This window comes from Kuraishia capsulata, genomic scaffold (assembly GCF_000576695.1).
Source record: "Kuraishia capsulata CBS 1993 genomic scaffold, Kuraishia_capsulata_scaffold_1, whole genome shotgun sequence".
In the NCBI taxonomy this organism is placed as follows: Eukaryota; Fungi; Ascomycota; class Pichiomycetes; order Pichiales; family Pichiaceae; genus Kuraishia; species Kuraishia capsulata.
The window spans coordinates 1,039,392-1,058,243 of NW_019172950.1; the positions used below are offsets into that span (position 1 = coordinate 1,039,392).

Below are 18,852 nucleotides of genomic sequence, written 5' to 3' on the forward strand. Positions count from 1 at the left end.
ACGACTTGCCTCGGTGATGAGATGATCCGAGATTGTGGGGTAACCATGTGGAAAGGCCATTTATAAGTATTCTGTCCCGCTGCTCTTCCGAGCAACTATAAGCATTAGTTTTTGATTATACTCCTATAAAAATTGCTCAAAATGCCATACACGAACAACTCTTGGAAATCAGACTTGTTCTCGGGGAAAGTCGTCCTCGTGACAGGTGGCGCAGGCACTATTTGCAGACAACAGACCGAAGCGTTGATCCAACTCGGAGCCAATGCAGCCATCATTGGGCGAAACGTGTCAAAAACTGAGAACGCTGCCAAGGAGATGAGCTCTATCAGGCCTGGTGCCAAGGTGATCGGTTTGGGAGGCGTGGATGTCAGAAATGTGAACGACTTGGTTAAGGCTGTAGAAAGAACTGTTCAGGAACTGGGAAAGGTGGATCTGGTTATTTGTGGTGCTGCAGGCAACTTCCTTGCTGATGTGAATCATCTCTCATCCAATGCGTTCAAAACGGTTGTGGACATTGATCTTCTTGGTTCTTATAACACGATAAAGGCGTGCTACGAACAGCTGGTCAAGAATAAGGGAAGTGTGATTTTCGTATCTGCTACTCTTCACTACTACGGACTGCCATTCCAGGCCCATGTGTCTGCAGCCAAAGCCGGAATTGATGCTTTGAACCAGGTCTTGGCGGTGGAATTGGGACCTGTTGGCGTGAGATTCAATGTCATAGCTCCTGGTGCTATTGGGGGAACCGAAGGTTTTGATAGACTCAACCGGGAATCTATTGATGCCATCAAGGCGAGAATCCCATTGCAAAGACTGGGTACCACTTCCGATATCGCTGATGCAACGGTGTTTTTATTTTCGCCTGCTGGTGATTATATTACGGGAACTATTACTGTAGTCGATGGTGGGTTGTGGCACACCGGAAATGGAGGGTTCAACTCAAAGTATCCGGAAGATGTGAAGAAGCTTGCACTCGCAAAGCCAAAGCTGTGAAATTATAAGAACACATAACACAAAGTAAGAGATAACTAGCATGCATTTTGATCAAGTCTGAAATCCTGTTAATGTCAATTTCTGAGCCTTGGGGTTTGAGCCCTGGTGGTGTCTGAAATTCTTTGATGCACGACCCCCAAGATCCGCTTCGATCAACACGTCAACCTCCCTTTCACCCAAGCAACGACGATCACAACGAATCTGATCGTTAGATAGACTGAATCCCGAATTTCCGTGTTGTGAGGCCCCTCTCTGGTTGCATATATCTCTCATATATTACAAGCGGAAACTCATATCAGACCAACTCAAACATGCCGTCTGATTGGACAGTCGACCCAGACGTCAGGAGAAAGCTACTGGCCTTACAGAAGCAGGGAGGCAATAAAAAGTGTTTTGATTGTTCTGCGCCGAATCCGCAGTGGGCTTCACCCAAGTTTGGTATTTTCATCTGTCTGGAATGTGCTGGAATCCACCGTGGACTAGGTGTCCATATTTCATTTGTGCGCTCCATCACTATGGACCAATTTAAGCCTGAAGAGAACGCGCGCATGGAGAAAGGTGGTAATGACAAGTGTGGTGAATATTTCTCGAGTAATGGGCTAGACCTCAAGCTGCCTGCGCAGCAAAAGTACAACAATTTTGTGGCTGAGGACTACAAGGAGTTGTTGACGTGTCTGATTGAGGATCGTGAGTATACGCCTAAAGATCATGTGGGTGAAACGCTGCCTACTCTGTCATCAATTGCCTTGGAGAAGGAGCCCGTTTCGAGACGTAATGGAGGAACGCCCTTGGGAGGTGACCAGAAAGTCAAGAACGAGCAGTACTTCGCCACATTGGGTGCAGCAAACTCCCAGAGACCCACAGATCTGCCTCCTAGTCAGGGTGGTAAGTACCAGGGCTTTGGATCTGGTCCCGTGCCGGGAACTGACTCTGGTGCCAGTTCTGGGAGCGGAAGCGGCTCTTTGGCCGGGTTCACGGTCGATGCCTTCCAAAAAGATCCCCTGGGTACTTTCGCAAAGGGTTGGGGACTTTTTTCGAGCACCGTTGCCAAATCTGTCCAGGAGGTGAACGAGTCTGTGATCAAGCCAGGAGTCCAGCAGCTCTCGGAGCAGGATCTTGCTAATCAAGCAAAACGCGCGATGGCACAGTTTGGCACCAAAGTTCAGACCAACGGTGGCGTGTACGGCAAACTTTTCGAAGGGCTTGGAGAAGAGGACGACGACGCCAGCATAGAGCCGGCTTTCGGACTGGCTCGGCCCAAGGAGAAGACCAAGTTGCAAGGTCTAGGGTCGAAGAAGGACGACTGGGGCGAGGACAAGTGGGATAATTTTTGAGTAAGAGAGCAATGTCTGCCACACTAGATTTGTAGTTTACGTTGTAGGTAAGTTCCCGTCTGATTGCGGCGACGTCGTCATATGGATCGATAACGTCGTGTCCCAAATGAGTGGTGTCCCTGCCAAATCTGGGGAAGTCTGTTTTACACCGTAACTACAATTCTTTGAATATAAAAGTGTTTTAAATATAACGAGTAGAAACAAATCAGAGGTACCAAATACTATCGGATACCATCTGACAAAACAGAAATTGAATAGACCTTAAAGTGTCATGATGGTCTCGGTATGGAATACGGAACAGGTGGAGCCATTAATGCCCACTTTTAAGCAATGCAGGTTGATGCATCTTCACTGCAACCTTACATCACCAAACCCAATCCAGTGGAAACTCCCAACAGTCCCAAGGTGACAAGCAATGGAACCATAACAGCCGCTCTTTCAGGAGCGAAAGCAGGTGCCGAGTTCTCGGAAGTAGCGACCGGAGCAATTGACGATGCTGAGGATGATGCCTTGGAAGTTGCCTTTGAAGACGCCTTTGTGGTGGCCGCAGAAGAACTCTTAGCGGAACTAGATGACGTGACCGGAGCGGAAGACGATTTCGCAGATGAAGAGGCCTCTGTTGAAGACGCTGCCTCGGTGGAACCACCACCAACAGCATCTTCGTATTCGCTCACAAGACGTGTTGAGTACCATGGAAGGGCTGTTGCAAAAGTGGAAATCTCTTTGTAGATGTTGTCATCGATGACGGTGGTGTAGGAGTCATCGGTGTATGTCTGCACCTGCGCATAGAGACTGAGCAATGGGGCATTGTCGTTTTCCGTATGGGCCTGGATGTACGACAAATACTCGTTGAGGTTGCCCTTGAGGTCATTGTAGAACACTGTGACGAAGGCGACTTCGCTTGAGTCAACGGCAGCAGCAGCTCTGTTGGTGAGTGCCAGGAGGGTAGCGATTGCAATTGGAAACTTCATTTTAATAGACGCTAAGAAACGATAGTCGGGTTTTTGTTTTGATACTGATTATGGTTTGACAAAGCCACTGAGGTACACTTCCAGGGAACAGAAGGCCTTTTATAATCAAAAATCTGGCAATAATTGTCCAAAGACGGCAATCGTCATGTACGACACCGCATGCTTTTGCTCGACGCTACGAAAAGCAATGTCATCTGCTGTGTGGGGTGCATGCGTTAAGACAGGCCGAGCGGCGCTTGTTCGGGAAAGATTTTTCGTTCGATTCGGCCTTGAGCAGTGTCCCAAGACCAGAACAGGTGGGCTCCTAAGGCGCCTGCATGTACAGTGGCGTACGGTTATCATGAGAGGGGTGTGCGCGCACGGCCTCTGTCGGAGTCTTTGGCGAAAGTGCGAGTTGGATATTTGGAACGGAAATTCGCAGGGAAGGTTGAGTCATCGGATTTCAAGTAAATCTCAATTAGGTAAGACGTGAGCTCAATTTAGGCTTCAATAGGCAGTAGTAGCTAAGCAATATCCAATCTCTTATTGTTTCCTAAAATCGAAGTTTAGTATTCTGTATTGGTGATAGTAATCATTGGTGTTTTTTTGCTGAATCTGATTTTATGCCACTTACCATTACGTGCTATTTTCAACCATTCCGCTAGTCCTAAAGAGGGGAGTTCTCCATCATTTCTTCAGTCACTGGCATCACCCCACTGGCATGTGCCACCATCACCACCCCGTTAGGCATGTGCTGAACAAAAGGGTCGAAATTACCGAGAAGGTTTGTCTGCAGAGTGATATTGGTTAAGAGCTCAATAATCTGAAAAACCTCACGAGACAACTGAAATACGGACTTTGCGACTGGAGACGTAAACAGCGACTTTAGTCCAAAATGGACAATATAGAGAGTCTACTGCTTTGGTTTCACTATTTGGGAAACTTAATCACGGTCAGCACCAGGAAATAGAACTACGAACATATGCCAAATCGACATTTTGCCGACCCATAATTCCTATTTGCCCCTCCATTTCAGATTCGTCATCCAAGTCCCTCTCTCAACGACCTCGCCCTGTCACAGAAATTAGTTTCTCCGAAAAGGCGGGGTGAAGGTGCCATACTTGCGGCCTATATTTGTGTTCTGAACTACTAAATTTGGGTTTAGTGCGGTTATTATTCGAGTAAGGCACATTATTTAATACCGAAATCGCATCTATCGCTGATGGCTGGCGATAACTGCAGTGATCTTTTGCAGTCTCCACCATCGTTTCCCATGAGTGCTTTGACCTCAGCTAACGCCAAGATTGAGTCCTGGCTAACGGCTAATTCGCTCACGCGACAGCTAGTGAGCTCGCCGTCCTCATCCTGCATCACCTTAATCTTCGTTTATATCGGAATCCTACTGATATCGTACGAGACCGTGCTTTACTCGGGTTATTATATTTCGCTGTGGAAACTCCCAGGCAATGATATATTTAAGGAGACCCCCACACATTGTGCCCATGTTTATGTTCGCTTGCACACGCGGGATGCCGTACTCAAGTATCACTTTGAGTTTGGTCCTGAAGACTACGACCCCAGGAGCCCGGAGCACGGGACCACATTGTTGCATCTGAAGAAGAAACTAGTTGAGTGTTGGAGAGATCTGGAACACGAGGGTGAAGTTGGTGTCGAAAATGTAGAAGTGAGGCGCAAGAAGAGAGAGCTGGGGGATAATGACGAGTTCCTGTGCAATCTGGGTGTTGAGACTGGTGATACAATTGATGCGTACGCAGTGGAGAACAAATGAGATCAAATCACCAGTAAATTGGTTCATAATTGCTAAATTACGTAGAGTAATCATGTAATTCGGATAATTCATGTCACCACATTATTCAACATATCGTTCCTCCTTTCATGCCTTTTTCGCCCAGTCGATATCACTCTCTGACGTCGCCCAGATCCAAAGCTTCATCAACGACTTCAACTTCACGTTCTCGATATCGTTAAACTTCATCAACAGGTTATCCTGAGACTCACCGCGCGGCAAATTCGTTCCCTTTGGACGTAATTTCCTGTCCATTTCCGCCACATATGGTTCATTTCCCACCAATACTAGATTGTTGATATCCTCATTGTTCAGGTTGATTAGTATAGACTTGTTCACCAGGGTTCCCACCTCTTTACGAAGTTTCAGATCAAACAACGCTCTAAGTTTTTGCGGCATTCTCACGGGCGCAGAATCCCGTCCCATCTGATCACTAAAACAGAGAAGTGCCATGGTTAGCTCCAATTCCTTAATAAACGTCTTGTTCTGGAGAATCTTAACGGTAGAAAGCTTCTCCTTGATGAACCTGAGGATCTCGTCCAGAAACACCTTTTCATCTTCAGTAGAATGGGCAGGGTCTTTGTGGTGAGACCTGATCATCTCGATCAGGTTCAAATGCAAAAGCTTGAAGTATATGAATTGGTTTTTCTCGAAAAGGGTGGGGAAATGTTCGTTGATCAGCACTATAGTCTCCGCTATTCTCCCACCCAGGATATTGGATCTGATCCGATTCCGCGTTTTGATGGTGGAAAGGCCCAAAGTCAATCTTCCAAGAGCATCACGTGAGAGACCTGTTTCCGGCAGGTCGCGCTCCAGGTCTTTGAGTCTGTTGGTGATGTTTTCCTTGGAAAACAGTCTATCTGCCTCGGCCTGAATATCCAGGTCTTCATCTTGGGATGCCGGTTCCACTCCTGTAGCAGCCACAACCCTGTCACTGTCCAGGAATTGCTCGATGAAATCAAAACCAAGTTCCTTTCCAAATTTCAAGGTGGCATTCTCGTAGCCTTCCACTATCAAGTAGTTCAGAATAAGATGGTTAATGCGGTTCGTCTCCAGTGTGTCGCCCATTCCAGTGCGATTGTAAGGAAAGCTTGATTTTATGTAAGTGGACATTTCCGTTATGCAAGCAGATTCCTTTTAAAATAGACTTGGTAAGTTCCAAGTATGGTGTTTCTAGAAGTAATTTGATTAGGTGTCAAACAAGCTCCTTCATTGCCCTGGGGGAACCCCGATAAGAGTTGGAGACCCGATATACCATGGCAGCATGTACACTTTCAAGTCATTTGCTATGCCATGGACCATGCCAATTGCTTCATTTTCCGCAGTGACATAGTGAACATTTAGTATATTATTGTGTTATAAATGACCTTTGCATTTGATCATCAAAAACCCCAGTGATGTGACCTGAGACATGTCTCAAATCTCGGTAGCTTTTCCAAACTCCATAGATACCGGAGTTTTTCAGCTCAGAGCTGAGTAATCGGTAAAGCATTGTTATTCGAAATTTAGATTAATGAGCTTGCATTGAAAGTAATTGTTTTACTGGCGTGCTAGGGTTATTAGTGGAGAACAGACAATACCAGATATACTATGTTTATAGTATAGTACTACTAGCATGAAAGCGCTATATTGTATCACTATGTGTTCTCGGTTAATGTCATATGTCTTTAAAAGTTTATGAATAAGAAGTGGCAGATAACGAGCAGATGTATACCATAGTCAAGAGCATTGTGTAACCATAATCAGCACCATAGCTATCTCAATACTCACTATCAGTCAAAACACCCTCTTTACAACTTCGATGCTTCGCGGACAACCTGGTCTATCGCCTTGGCTACCGCTTTGACATTGCCCAAGTTAAACCCTGCCATAGACGCACGACCAGAACCAACCAGATAAACTCCGTGGTCCTTCTCGAGGCTGTCAACTTGGGGCTTGGAAAGACCCGTGAAGGAGAACATACCCTGTTGGGTGGTGATATGGTCCCATGTTCCGGGGGTTCCCAGGGACTCCAGTTCGGATCTCAGTGTCTGACGCATCTCCTTGATACGACTGCTCATTGTCACTAGATCACGTTCCCACTGGGCATAAAGCTCAGGCGTGTTTAAGATCTTGGACACGATCTTTGCACCGTACGCCGGGGGGTTGGACAGTTCGCACCGGGTGATCTTTTGCAATTGCGACAAGACAGCAGATTGAAGAGCAGCGTCTTTGGTGGCAGAAACGTAATGGAAGACACCAGCTCTCTCTCCATACATTCCCACGTTCTTAGCAAACGATTGACAGATCAATATGGGCAAAGATCCGTCGAAACTGTCAATGGCAGATCTCACCGCAAAAGCGTCGTTTTCAAGCGACCCAGAAGCAAAGCCCTGGTAAGCCGAGTCAAACAGAGCAAGATGGTTCTTCTTCTTGATGGCACCAAGAATTTCGGTCCATTGGCTACGGGTTGGGTCCAGTCCTGTGGGGTTATGGGCACAGGCATGTAACAGAAACACAGAACCTTCAGGAGCAGAATTGATCGCACCCAAAAATCCCTTGAGGTCTAGTTCCTTGGTGGCATAATTCCAGTATGGATACGACTCAATCTTGAGACCCTGGGTCTCGAATACTTGGATGTGATTGGCCCAGGTGGGTGAAGAAATGTACACGGAACCACTGCCTTTGTAGAACCGCTTGATGAACAAAGCCGCAACGTGCAAAGCACCAGTTCCCGAGAGTGTCTGGACTGAAACAACCTTGTCATCCTTAAGCGCTTTCGAGTCGGATCCCAGAATCACCTTGGCTGCAGCAGAGGTGAACTGCTGGAGCCCCGCAATGGGCAAGTACTCGTGGTTGTAGGCAGGGTCTTCATGGATGGCTTTTTCTGCAAGTTTGACCGAGGGAAGCACCCAAGGCTTTCCATCTTGATCGCGATAGGCGCCGATCCCGAGGTCCACCTTGTTAGTTCTGGTGTCTGCTGTGTAGCGAGCCTTAAGCCCAAACAAAGGGTCTGGAGGAAGCTGGGGGATGTTTTGGATGGAGAAACCGGAGGAAGCCATTGCAATAAAAATCAGGCAAAATTGAAGCTAAGGGTAAGAAGAACAAACAACAAGGTTTCTGAACAACTAATTCACTCAAATGCCACTTGATAGCCTTCGGGTCCAAGGAGGTGGGGCATGTTGAAAAGTTCCGTAGGCTACGAATGACTCAATTTGATATGGCGCACGACCTGAAAATCAGCCGCACGGGATGTATAATTGTTTTTGCACGTCCTCTACGAAGGTTCACCTTTAACGTCTATGCAACTTACTCTAACTCTAACTACGCCACTCTTCAAGGCCTAAGTGGCTTCATCACCTCGTCGTAAAGCATCTTTCGTAATTCGTTTATGGTCAGGTCGTCCTTCTTTTTGTCGAAATCAAAGAAGTCCGGCGGGATCTTCTCTGCGATAGGCTCGTCGTTCGGGTCGTGGTAGAGACTTAGGTACGGATGACCCAAAGCCTCTTCCACCTTGATCCGTTTCTTCGGGTTGAACGTCAACAGCTTTTCCAGCAGGTCCACCGCGAGCGGATTTGCATCCGGAAACAACTGCTCGAACGGCACCTTTCTGCGGAACGGCAATGTGCGGATATACTCACGGGCCCTCCTCGAGTTGATGCCGGAGTAATCCTCCATCAACGGCGTTCCCAACACCTCGATAATCAGCCACAATTGGTTGTGATAATCTGTACCTGGAAACAGCGGCTTACCGCTGATCATTTCAGCTAAAATGCAGCCCACAGACCACACGTCAATCGCAGTTGTGTACTCCTGGAATGTGAGCATGATTTCAGGAGCACGGTACCAACGTGTGGCCACATACTCGGTCATGAATCCAAAGTTATCTTCAGCGGATGCGATCGAGCGCGCTAAACCGAAATCGCACAACTTCAGATCGCAATTTCCGTTTAAAAGAAGATTCGAGGGTTTCAAATCGCGGTGCAACACGTTGGCAGAATGTAGGGCCTTGAGCGCACGTAACGTCTGATAGACGAAGTACTGGCAATGATCGTCAGAAAGCCTCTGGTTGCGGATCACACGATGCAAGTCGGTGTCCATTAGTTCCTGGATCAAATAAACCTCAGTGAAAGTCTCGAAGCTGTAAGGCATCTGTATGTCTAGGATGCTGATGATGTTCTCGTGGTTGAAGTGCTTGAGCAACTTTAGCTCACGGAGTGTTCTCAGGCAAAACATGGTTCTTTCGAATGGCTGAATCTTTTTAATCGCCACCTTTTGCTTGGAAGGTCTATGAATTGCTGCACAGACCACTCCGTAGGCTCCCTCGCCGACGATCTCACAGATCTCGTAGTGGTCCGACACGTTGAATGTGACTCTTCTGTCCATTGTGTGAAGTAGTATTAGACAGTAAAACGCACAGCACGGAAAATAAAATGACGGTAGAAATGCACAAAGGATCTGAGTCTCTCAATTCTTTAGATCAGAAATATCCGGTTTCAGGTAGGTGTTTCTTCTTGTTATCAAGTTTAAGACCAACTGATTTCAACTGATTCAATAAGTCCGCGACAAGAGATGGCCAACTGCCTATGAATTTCAACACTAAAACAGCGATAACAACCGAGAATATTATCCCGATGGATTCCGCAACGGATTTTACACGTTTCTGGCAGCACAAAGCGAGCGAAGGCCTCTTGATTCGGTGATCACAAGAAGAGTCTGGTGGAGAGGCACCAACCAACGCTTGGGCTGTCACAATTGTATCTCACACGGTTTCAGCAGATAATGGGCGATACAATGGAGAAAAGGAAGAACATTACTGGTTGAAAATGGGGCTAAATTATTTGTTTTTTTGCGCAATTGGTTGCGCTTGATTATGTTCAATCACCTTTCAAGTTTTTATTCAATTGCCAATTATATATGTTCGGCCGCTGGTTAGAGTTCAGTGGGTGTGCAGTATTCCCCACTATGCTGCTGTGCACGAGTCAACTTTAAGCTGATGGCTAATATTCCTGTGGCCTACGGAAAACTGGCAAATTAAATGAGATCCAGGATCGTCTTACAATCATCTACTGCTTACTTTATTGTCTTTGTTATTTGGTTTTGTTTTGATCCTTAGCCATTCTGGAATTTGAGTGTTTCAGCCTGAAATGTTTCAGGTGGGGGGAATGGGCGATGGGTAAACCTTGAGAATACCTAGCCACACTGCCGGAAAAATGATTCTTTTGCATATTTTAGCACACCTGAGGGGTCTAATTTTGTACCCCAGTTTTTAGCCAGTGGAAGTCCGTTCTGATACGAAAGTCTGATAACCTCTCCAAGATGAAACACAGGGGCACGCATAGCGAGATGTAGAGATTTCTTGGTCATTTTTTGATTTTTGGTATTTCTGACCATCCTAATCGATAATAGACTTCTGTTAGAAGTGTATTTGTCATAGGGCTTGCTTAAAACCATAATGATTGCCAGAATGGTGAGTACCGTTGCACTTCACCAGATTATCGAATCTGCAACTGGCACCTTCGTTGGCTCGACAAACCCTCTGTTTGGTTCATTATTTAAACTGTTCTGCTCACTATGGTGGGGATGACATTACCCATCCCACCACGAACTCCTCATAGCAACCTTAACTTTAAACCATGGAGTGTCTTCAGATGCGAAGTCTATCCCGGTGCGGCGTAGTATTGAGTTCAGCACACTTACGCCTAAATTGTCGGTCCACGCGTCATTAGAGGCCTCGAAGGATTACGGTTTAGCGGATAGATCTTCCTACTGTTACTTTGGGTTTTTGGTCTATTTTTGTGCTTGACTCTTCAATATGAACCAAATAGACTCCAGAAACATTGAAAGATACCAGGATGGAGAAGTTGATTCGGACGAGCTATTCGATGAACTAGAACAGGAGCTAGAAGATACGGGGCTCCAGCAGAAGTACAGAGAGCAGAGAATAGACCAGCTGTCACACGAGATCCAGAGTTTGAAACATGCCGAGGTCTCCGGAGTAGTCAGTGTGACCCGTGAGGCGGATCTTATTGCCATCATGTCACAGAATTTCAATTCCAACGTGGTGGTGTTTTTTTACAGGGAGAACTTTCAGACATGTTTGCAGATGGACCTCATACTGGAAATGTTGGCAGAGAGGCATTATACAAGTGTTAAATACTATAAAATTGACGTACTAAGTTGCCCGTTTTTGGTCACCAAGCTGAAGATCAAGGTGTTGCCGTGTGTGTTGGTTTACCAGAATGGTGTTGAGAGAGATAGATTGGTGGGCTTCGAGAAGTTGGGGATATACGAGGATACATCTTCTGCAAAAGATTTGATCTTGAAGAATTTTGAATCCCGTCTTTATCACTGCGGTGTCATTAACAGAACGTTGACCAAATTGAGGGTGGCAGTGAAGAAACCGGACTATGATGATGATGATGATGATGACGAGCTAGATATATAGTAGAGGTTGGGCATGACATCTTTAATTGGCTTTTCTACTCAAAAGGCAGATATTCGTACTGGTGAAAAGGTAAAAGTAGTAATTCTGAGAAAGCAATCTCTGCCTTCCGTATGGTTTTTATGAATATCTCATCTTTTACAGAAAAATCTTCAAAGAGAAGAGCTACTATTCACACTAGAACCAATTTATGCATATTCTGCAGGTGGCCTTACTCTACCCCAGATATTCGCACCCCATAATTCAAAGAGTAACTCGAGGTTGTTTTCTGGTCGCATGTAACTCTATTCTGATATATAAATTTTTCCTATAACCCTCCCTTGTATATTACCGAATTTGTAATGATTCACGTTCTCAAAATTCATGGTGTTTCCTCTGTCTATAATCATGGCACCATTCCCAACAGACGCAGAGAACTCTCCATCTGAGGAAGACTCTTTCCACATTTGCTATCTATCCGATCCAAAGACAATGAGAGACTCCGGCTCAAGAACCCAGTACATAGAATTGGAAAGGTATACACATGCAACAAAGTTTCATCACGACCCTGAGGTGCCGATAATCAAGGATAACTGGAGTGGTATTAATTTTGATAGTATGGTCAATCAAATTGATTGCTCGAATCCCTATGTCTCGGAGACTTTTTTTGACCTTATTCAATACCGCGGAGACCGCAAAGTCATCACTCACTATTTGATAAAAATTGATGCTTTGCGTCGCCAGACTAGCCATGAGTCAACTACAGAAGAAACCACTGTTAGATTAATGGATCGTGAATCTTTGAGCGCTCTGGGGTCTTTGCGGTCAGCTCAGAATGATATCTTAAGCCCGCCTCCATACGTGGAAAATTCGAATGAAAGGGTAGAAGAAGATTTCACCATCACTTGCCTATATTGCCTTTGCTCTAAGACCCATCCTGATGACTGTGACATCCCACCTGCCAATCTTAAGGTCACCAAAACCCAAAAAATTTACTCCTTTGCGGTTTCAAGAGGCCAAAACTCTCATCGTTACAGAGCAATCATTCAAATGACGTGCCCACTTGCTTGTCGCCTTGAAGTTGAAGCTGAAACAGCTTCCTATGATATCATCTATCCACACATCGTTTTTTTTTGCTTCAACGTGAATAAGTTTATTGGAATTGAGAAATGGGCTGCCATGATGACAATGAGTCTCAATACCAGGAAGCTAGACCAAGCAAAGATCACCGCTGGGAAATTTATACATGTTGGCTCCTTTGTCGATTTGGGAACATTGTATCCGTTGTCTTTTGCAAACACTGCAAAACAATGGCCTATATTCAAAATCTAACCAAGTTCGTATTTGTGCCTCTTCCATCCCCCGCCTGTGTATGCTGGGCAGTAGTGTCAGGTTTCAGAGTATCGCTCGCGATCCTTTGGAGCCGCATCGAGCCGCACAGCCTTTGCATAATGCACGCTGTGTTAATGAGGTGCATTAATATAGTACACTTCAGCAAAAGATGTATTGATATTTTAGGGAGTAATAAGAAGTACCTACCCCAATCCCACAGTTACGAGATTTTTGTTGATTTGTATCATTTTATACCATAAAGATGTCTCAATGAGTTGATTGTGCCACAGAATCAAGAGTGCTAAGCGCTTTTCTCTTCTGAGCATAGATTTAGTATATAAGAAATGCAATATTCGAAATGCTGCGGTATCTGAAAATGACAGTGTCCTCCCAGATCTTGAAGCAGTCAAATCAACTTTGGATATATGCCATACTGTAGAATGGATAACCGAGCCCTGATTCATATACAGTATAGTTTTCAGGGTCTCTCATCTTGGCAAGGCGTTGCTGTTATAAAACTTTTTGCAATCAGCGACTAAACCCCAAAGGAGCTGATGAGCTTGGCTTCATAAGAACTCTCCAAATCCTCAATCTCCTCGGATGTAAGTTTGAAAGAAATTGCAGCCAAAGCATCATCAATCCTTTCCAGTTTACTCAAACCAACAATAGGGAAACAGCCCTTGGACAAAACCCAGGCTGTAGAGATAGTTGCCATAGCAACGTTATGCTTCTTCGCTAATGCTTCAACCTTCCCGATCAACTCCTTGTCCTTTGCAGTCAACGAATCAACTAGAGCACCCACCATGGATGACTTGGCTCTATCAGAGTCCTGATCCAGACCAAGAGGTCTCGCCAAAACACCCATAGCAATAGGACTCCATGGTATGATACCAACACCCGTCTCTTTGCAGAATGGGATCATCTCTCTTTCCTCTTCTCTATAAACTAGGTTATAGTAGTTCTGCATACTAATAAACTTGGCCCAACCATTCTTCTCGGCAATGAATTGGAATTTTGCGAACTGGTAGCACTTCATAGAAGAAGCCCCAATATATCTGGTCCAGCCCTGCTCGACAACGTAATTCAAAGCACGCATGGTTTCCTCTTGTGGAGTTTCGGGATCAAATCGATGGATCTGGAGAACATCAATGTAAGTTCCCAATCTCTCCTTACTGGCTTGGACAGCGTCAATAATGTGCTTTCTGGAAAGACCCATGCGATTGATACTCGCAACCTTCGGAGTCCCTCGCCATTTGTATTTGAACTCAAGATCCACATACCCAAAACACTTGGTCAGAATTACCACCGTATCTCTGGGGATTTCGTACTTCTTAAGAAATTTTCCAAGCAGTACCTCAGAAATACCATTGGAGTAGACATCTGCCGTGTCAAACGTCCTAATTCCACTGTCGTAACACTTCTTCAAGATTTTCATCACCTCTTCCTCATCTTCAAGGACCCAATCAAACCATCTCTTAGAGCCATAGGACATACAGCCCACGATAATCTTTGAAATTTTCAGCCCGGTCTGACCGAGGTTGGCATACAATTCCTCTGGAATCACACTCATTTTGCTTTTGTCGTTAAAATAAAATTGGGTACTGTTCAACGACTGAAGACAAACAAAATACTTATAGGATTGTGCTTATCTTCACATGAGAGATCCAACTCTCTAACCTCCGGAAAGCGGACATAAATCTATCTCCTGAGAGCGGAATTAACTCTATCTCCGTACTTCTTTTCAGATAGCAGCCAATTTGTGCAAACCGTAATATTTTTGCCAAACGCCCGTTTGTTTTTGACCACAAAAGCATTCACGAATATGTCCAAAATAGTCACAAGCACTACTCCAATTACTAAGCTGAAATGAACTGCATATACTTCTACATCCCCCTCATGCATCCCAACTGCGAGAGACTGTAAAATGCGGCGCATATTTAGCCATCACACTATGACATGATCAGCTGGCAAGTTCAAATCTATTGGGGCTTCCTACAACAAGCACTTATCTCCACAACCACAAAACCACCAATCCAGGGTTCCTTGCGATGTTACCGGTTACCGCCAAACGAGAAATTGTGTCGTGGGCAGTTCCAGCGGTTCTTGGTGGAATTACCAACCGATTCCTCGGACGAGACATTTCCCTCGCCGACCAAATGGAAAAGGGAGAAGTTCACATGCCTAATCGAAAACCAGCCAAAGCCCATCAATTCAGGTTTAAGAGACCTCCCCAGAATTACCCAGAGCATGTGCCACTTTATGCATTTGAAAAAGTTGCACTTTTTCTTGGTTCTTCAGTAGGCGCTTTTTTGCATCCGGAGAGAAACGAGTTCATTGTTGCTCTTGGAGAGTCAACGGCATTTGACTTTGTTCTCAAAAATTTAAGATCGCAAATGTTGTCAGACCCAACAGGGCGAGAAATACTGAGAGAAAGGCCTAGGATGACATCGGAGTCGCTCGATTTAGCCTACTTGAGAAGTCTGCCAGAATCAACTCTGGGCAGAAACTACGTTATGTGGCTAGATCGCGAACACGTTTCCCCGGATACCCGCGAACAAGTGAGATACATTGATGATGAGGAATTGAGCTACGTGTATCAGAGGTATCGGGAATGCCACGATTTTTACCATACTATAACGGGATTGCCAGTGTTCCGCGAGGGAGAGATCGCTCTCAAGCTGTTTGAGTTCATGAATCTACAAATCCCCATGACGGGACTTGGTGCAATGTTTGCCCCAATTCCGATTAAATCTTCGCAGAGAGATAGACTGTTCAGTATTTATTACCCTTGGGCGCTGAAGAACGGTTCTCAGTCGAAACCGCTGATCAACGTCTACTGGGAGAAATTATTGGAGAAGGATATTGACGAGTTGAAGGCAGAGTTGAACATCGAGAGGCCACCGGATATGAGGGAGTTGAGGCGGCTGCAGAGACAGAAAAAGTGAAGAAAGAAAGAGATCTGACGGAAATATTGTACATAAAGTTGAAGAGTAGTCATACCAGAATGAATAAATAACAACGGATCAACTGCAGACCAATACTACTCACTAGCTTTAATATGACGGGCAGGTGGTGTTAGATAAAAAGGGCAGAATGAGTTACGAAGGGCGAAAAAAGTTGTAATTTTTTTGAAAATACAAAAATTTCCGTAAGCTACAAGCATTTGTCCTATTTTTTTTCCAAATTGAAGCTCAATTGACCATTATCTGGTGGTCAATTGAATGTTTCACTATATGCAGCCCTTTTTCAGGCCTTATAGATAGCGGCTCATCTCGCTCATCTCTTATCGTCTCGAGAATCTCCCCGAGACTGCTTTTGACCACTTTTAAGTCAACATATCTTTGCACCGACGCCACACTCATCCCCTCGATTACCATATAAATGTCCCAGTTCCACATAGAACACTTCGAAGAGTTCAAACAAAAGGCTTTGGAAGGTAAGTCGACCGATTGCGCATCCAATTGGAATTCCTGAAACTGACAACCGCAGCTCGTGATGATTCGTACTCTCCATACTCCAAGTTCAGGCAAGTAGTGCAAATTTGGCATTGTTTTTCTGTTGCTTCATTGCTAACGTGATTCCAGGGTTGGTTGCGTGATTCTGACAGAATCTGAGTCTTACATCACAGGCGCGAATGTGGAAAATGCCAGCTACGGAGCATGCATCTGCGCCGAGAGAACAGCTATAGTTAAGGCAGTCACATCGGGCCACAAACACTTCAAAGCCATCGGAATCTCAACAGATCTCGAAAAAGTGGCTTCCCCTTGTGGAATATGTCGTCAGGTGATTCGCGAGTTCTCAGACAAGGAGCTAAAGTTGCCAATCTACATGTTCAACCATGATGGGTCTGACTACAAGAAGATGTCAATCGGAGAGCTTTTACCCATCAGCTTTGGGCCTGACGATTTGTCTTAAATAGATATGAGCTAATGCCACACAGTATTCCATACGGAAATATCACCAACTGCAAAACGGTCTTGATATAACTGGGCACAATGTTATTGACCGTCTTGTCAAGCTTCAAGTATAACTCCTCCAGACTGGAGTTGTTATCAAGTATAATATCTGCCCTTTTGATCCTCTCCTCGTTCGACATTTGGTTCGCAATTCGATTTTTGCAGTCCTCCAGACTAAGATCCGGGTTTCGGGCCTGGAGTCGCGATAGCTGGGTTTTCGAATCACATAGAACACAGATATTGATTCCACAAAAGCGATCGAGTTTTGATTCAAATAGCAAGGGTACGTCCAAAACAACGGCTCTTTGTAAACTAAAGTAGGCCTTCACAACGCCCCAGAACATGGCCTTCCGCACACGTGGATGAGTGAACCCATTCAAGACGTGTAATTCTGACTTATCCTCAAAAACATGTTTTCCCAATGCAGTTCTATTCAATGATCCACCCTCAAGTACAAGGTTTGAGATTTTTGGTCCAAAATACGAGACAATATCGTTGTATGCCGGTTCTCCTGGCTGAACTATGTCTCTGGCAATCTTATCAGCATCCACGATTGTCAAATGGTGATACTCCTTTAATCTGGTCGAAACGGTGGATTTCCCACTTGCAATTCCTCCAGTCAATCCGACGATAATCATGGAAAGTGCAAAGTGGGCTAAGTCAAATAATATAAATCAAGCAAACAGGCCAAGTTGCGACTCAGCTACCATTTGTGGTCGTGCAATCAGCAATGCTTATCGCTTGAGCTCATCTCCAAACTTTTCAAAATAGTTTATTATATCTTCTTTGCCTCGGTTTACACGTTCTGTGTTAAATAATGCAAGACGGGGACTGGGATAGCAGAATAGCCAATCTCATAAAATGGCTCGAGAACGGTGGGTCGTTTATCTCGCCGCGTCTGAAAGTGAAGTCTGACTTGGTTTATGGAAGGTCTATCTGGATAGACTCCGACGCGAAAGAACATGAACAGCTGATCTCGATCAAGTTCAATTACACCTTGAATGTCGTTACGGTATGTAGACAGCTGAAGAACTTTGAAGCCGTCGATTCTGTTTCAGATGTGGAGAATTTCTACGCGAACTTGAAAAACGTGTGTGAGACGTTAAATTCGTTCCAACTGATACCTCTTTTCCTGGTCTGCGAATCAAGAAGGGGTCCCAAGTCTTTCTGGAGCCCTTTCGTGAAATGTTTGCCACGAATTGAAGAGTTGAGTGGAATGCCGATGACTTGGTTATGGAGAAATCAAGAAAGTCGAAGCTGGACGCTATTGCCCAAATGGTCAAGAGAGCGTTCCCAGGAACAGCTTGAAAGATTTAAATCAGATTGGAAAATTGTTAGCAAAGTACTGAGCGACTGCAGCTACTCAGACTTGATCAGAGAGAAAGAATTTCTATGGGCATGGCTGTGCTGCAACACAAGATGTCTCTACATGGAGTTACCAGCAAGCTTGGCATTATCAACAGCCGATAACATCTCCATGGTGCCATATCTGGATTTCATCAACCACGATTACTCAGAAGCTGCTGTTGAGCCTATTGCACCACCGAATATTGATCAAGACTGGAGGCTTTTATCAGGCAAAAAAACCAAACAGGGGGAAGTGTGTTTCTCGTATCATTGTGACTCAGATGAGTACTTTCTTTGTGAGTATGGTTTCATGCTTGAGGAAAACACTTACAATCACATCCAGTTGGACTTTATCCTCAATGGGTTGTTCAAGCCCGAGCAAAGAAAATTCTTGGAAGACAATGGGTATTGGGGTGATTACAAGGTGTATTCCGACGAGATCACTTTCAGAACAGAAGTAGCACTAGCAGTGCTTCAAGAAACCACCAACTTTGCAAAAATAGAGGCTTTCATGAATGGCGAGTCTGAAAACTCATACACAGTTACAAGTACAAGATTTCTAAAGAAGGTTCTTCAGAAATACCAGAATTGGTGCTTAGAGAGACTCAGCGCCATACGCAGCTACGAAACGGACGAAAACCCATACTTAATCCAATTGTACAATAGGTCGTTAAAAGTTGTCAACCAGCTTCTATAGAATATCAAACACGAGACGAATCGAAACATAAAA

At 44.9% G+C, this 18,852-nt stretch overlaps 14 protein-coding genes across 14 annotated transcripts; 8 read left to right on the top strand and 6 right to left on the bottom strand.

Moving 5' to 3' along the window:
• Positions 1 to 141: 141 nt before the first annotated feature.
• KUCA_T00000562001 (uncharacterized protein) lies at positions 142 to 993 on the top strand (the record flags this gene model as incomplete). The annotated part of the gene is made up of 1 exon (XM_022605112.1): positions 142 to 993. One exon carries the CDS (start codon positions 142 to 144, stop codon positions 991 to 993), a length of 852 nt encoding a protein of 283 aa, XP_022456613.1.
• Positions 994 to 1,304: 311 nt separating this feature from the next.
• On the top strand, positions 1,305 to 2,327 carry KUCA_T00000563001 (uncharacterized protein; the record flags this gene model as incomplete). The annotated part of the gene is made up of 1 exon (XM_022605113.1): positions 1,305 to 2,327. The coding sequence occupies one exon, from the start codon at positions 1,305 to 1,307 to the stop codon at positions 2,325 to 2,327; it is 1,023 nt and encodes a 340-aa protein (XP_022456614.1).
• A 359-nt stretch (positions 2,328 to 2,686) lies between these two features.
• On the bottom strand, positions 2,687 to 3,298 carry KUCA_T00000564001 (uncharacterized protein; the record flags this gene model as incomplete). The annotated part of the gene is made up of 1 exon (XM_022605114.1): positions 2,687 to 3,298. One exon carries the CDS (start codon positions 3,296 to 3,298, stop codon positions 2,687 to 2,689), a length of 612 nt encoding a protein of 203 aa, XP_022456615.1.
• Positions 3,299 to 3,443: 145 nt separating this feature from the next.
• Positions 3,444 to 3,770, top strand: KUCA_T00000565001 (uncharacterized protein; the record flags this gene model as incomplete). Its single annotated transcript, XM_022605115.1, has 1 exon — positions 3,444 to 3,770. One exon carries the CDS (start codon positions 3,444 to 3,446, stop codon positions 3,768 to 3,770), a length of 327 nt encoding a protein of 108 aa, XP_022456616.1.
• A 729-nt stretch (positions 3,771 to 4,499) lies between these two features.
• KUCA_T00000566001 (uncharacterized protein) lies at positions 4,500 to 5,066 on the top strand (the record flags this gene model as incomplete). The annotated part of the gene is made up of 1 exon (XM_022605116.1): positions 4,500 to 5,066. The coding sequence occupies one exon, from the start codon at positions 4,500 to 4,502 to the stop codon at positions 5,064 to 5,066; it is 567 nt and encodes a 188-aa protein (XP_022456617.1).
• A 105-nt stretch (positions 5,067 to 5,171) lies between these two features.
• On the bottom strand, positions 5,172 to 6,197 carry KUCA_T00000567001 (uncharacterized protein; the record flags this gene model as incomplete). The annotated part of the gene is made up of 1 exon (XM_022605117.1): positions 5,172 to 6,197. One exon carries the CDS (start codon positions 6,195 to 6,197, stop codon positions 5,172 to 5,174), a length of 1,026 nt encoding a protein of 341 aa, XP_022456618.1.
• Positions 6,198 to 6,874: 677 nt separating this feature from the next.
• On the bottom strand, positions 6,875 to 8,125 carry KUCA_T00000568001 (uncharacterized protein; the record flags this gene model as incomplete). The annotated part of the gene is made up of 1 exon (XM_022605119.1): positions 6,875 to 8,125. One exon carries the CDS (start codon positions 8,123 to 8,125, stop codon positions 6,875 to 6,877), a length of 1,251 nt encoding a protein of 416 aa, XP_022456619.1.
• Positions 8,126 to 8,399: 274 nt separating this feature from the next.
• Positions 8,400 to 9,449, bottom strand: KUCA_T00000569001 (uncharacterized protein; the record flags this gene model as incomplete). Its single annotated transcript, XM_022605120.1, has 1 exon — positions 8,400 to 9,449. The coding sequence occupies one exon, from the start codon at positions 9,447 to 9,449 to the stop codon at positions 8,400 to 8,402; it is 1,050 nt and encodes a 349-aa protein (XP_022456620.1).
• Positions 9,450 to 10,878: 1,429 nt separating this feature from the next.
• Positions 10,879 to 11,511, top strand: KUCA_T00000570001 (uncharacterized protein; the record flags this gene model as incomplete). Its single annotated transcript, XM_022605121.1, has 1 exon — positions 10,879 to 11,511. The coding sequence occupies one exon, from the start codon at positions 10,879 to 10,881 to the stop codon at positions 11,509 to 11,511; it is 633 nt and encodes a 210-aa protein (XP_022456621.1).
• A 384-nt stretch (positions 11,512 to 11,895) lies between these two features.
• Positions 11,896 to 12,819, top strand: KUCA_T00000571001 (uncharacterized protein; the record flags this gene model as incomplete). The annotated part of the gene is made up of 1 exon (XM_022605122.1): positions 11,896 to 12,819. The coding sequence occupies one exon, from the start codon at positions 11,896 to 11,898 to the stop codon at positions 12,817 to 12,819; it is 924 nt and encodes a 307-aa protein (XP_022456622.1).
• Positions 12,820 to 13,354: 535 nt separating this feature from the next.
• Positions 13,355 to 14,389, bottom strand: KUCA_T00000572001 (uncharacterized protein; the record flags this gene model as incomplete). The annotated part of the gene is made up of 1 exon (XM_022605123.1): positions 13,355 to 14,389. One exon carries the CDS (start codon positions 14,387 to 14,389, stop codon positions 13,355 to 13,357), a length of 1,035 nt encoding a protein of 344 aa, XP_022456623.1.
• Positions 14,390 to 14,867: 478 nt separating this feature from the next.
• Positions 14,868 to 15,764, top strand: KUCA_T00000573001 (uncharacterized protein; the record flags this gene model as incomplete). Its single annotated transcript, XM_022605124.1, has 1 exon — positions 14,868 to 15,764. One exon carries the CDS (start codon positions 14,868 to 14,870, stop codon positions 15,762 to 15,764), a length of 897 nt encoding a protein of 298 aa, XP_022456624.1.
• Positions 15,765 to 16,705: 941 nt separating this feature from the next.
• Positions 16,706 to 17,413, bottom strand: KUCA_T00000574001 (uncharacterized protein; the record flags this gene model as incomplete). The annotated part of the gene is made up of 1 exon (XM_022605125.1): positions 16,706 to 17,413. The coding sequence occupies one exon, from the start codon at positions 17,411 to 17,413 to the stop codon at positions 16,706 to 16,708; it is 708 nt and encodes a 235-aa protein (XP_022456625.1).
• A 179-nt stretch (positions 17,414 to 17,592) lies between these two features.
• On the top strand, positions 17,593 to 18,819 carry KUCA_T00000575001 (uncharacterized protein; the record flags this gene model as incomplete). Its single annotated transcript, XM_022605126.1, has 1 exon — positions 17,593 to 18,819. One exon carries the CDS (start codon positions 17,593 to 17,595, stop codon positions 18,817 to 18,819), a length of 1,227 nt encoding a protein of 408 aa, XP_022456626.1.
• Between the last annotated feature and the right edge of the window lie 33 nt (positions 18,820 to 18,852).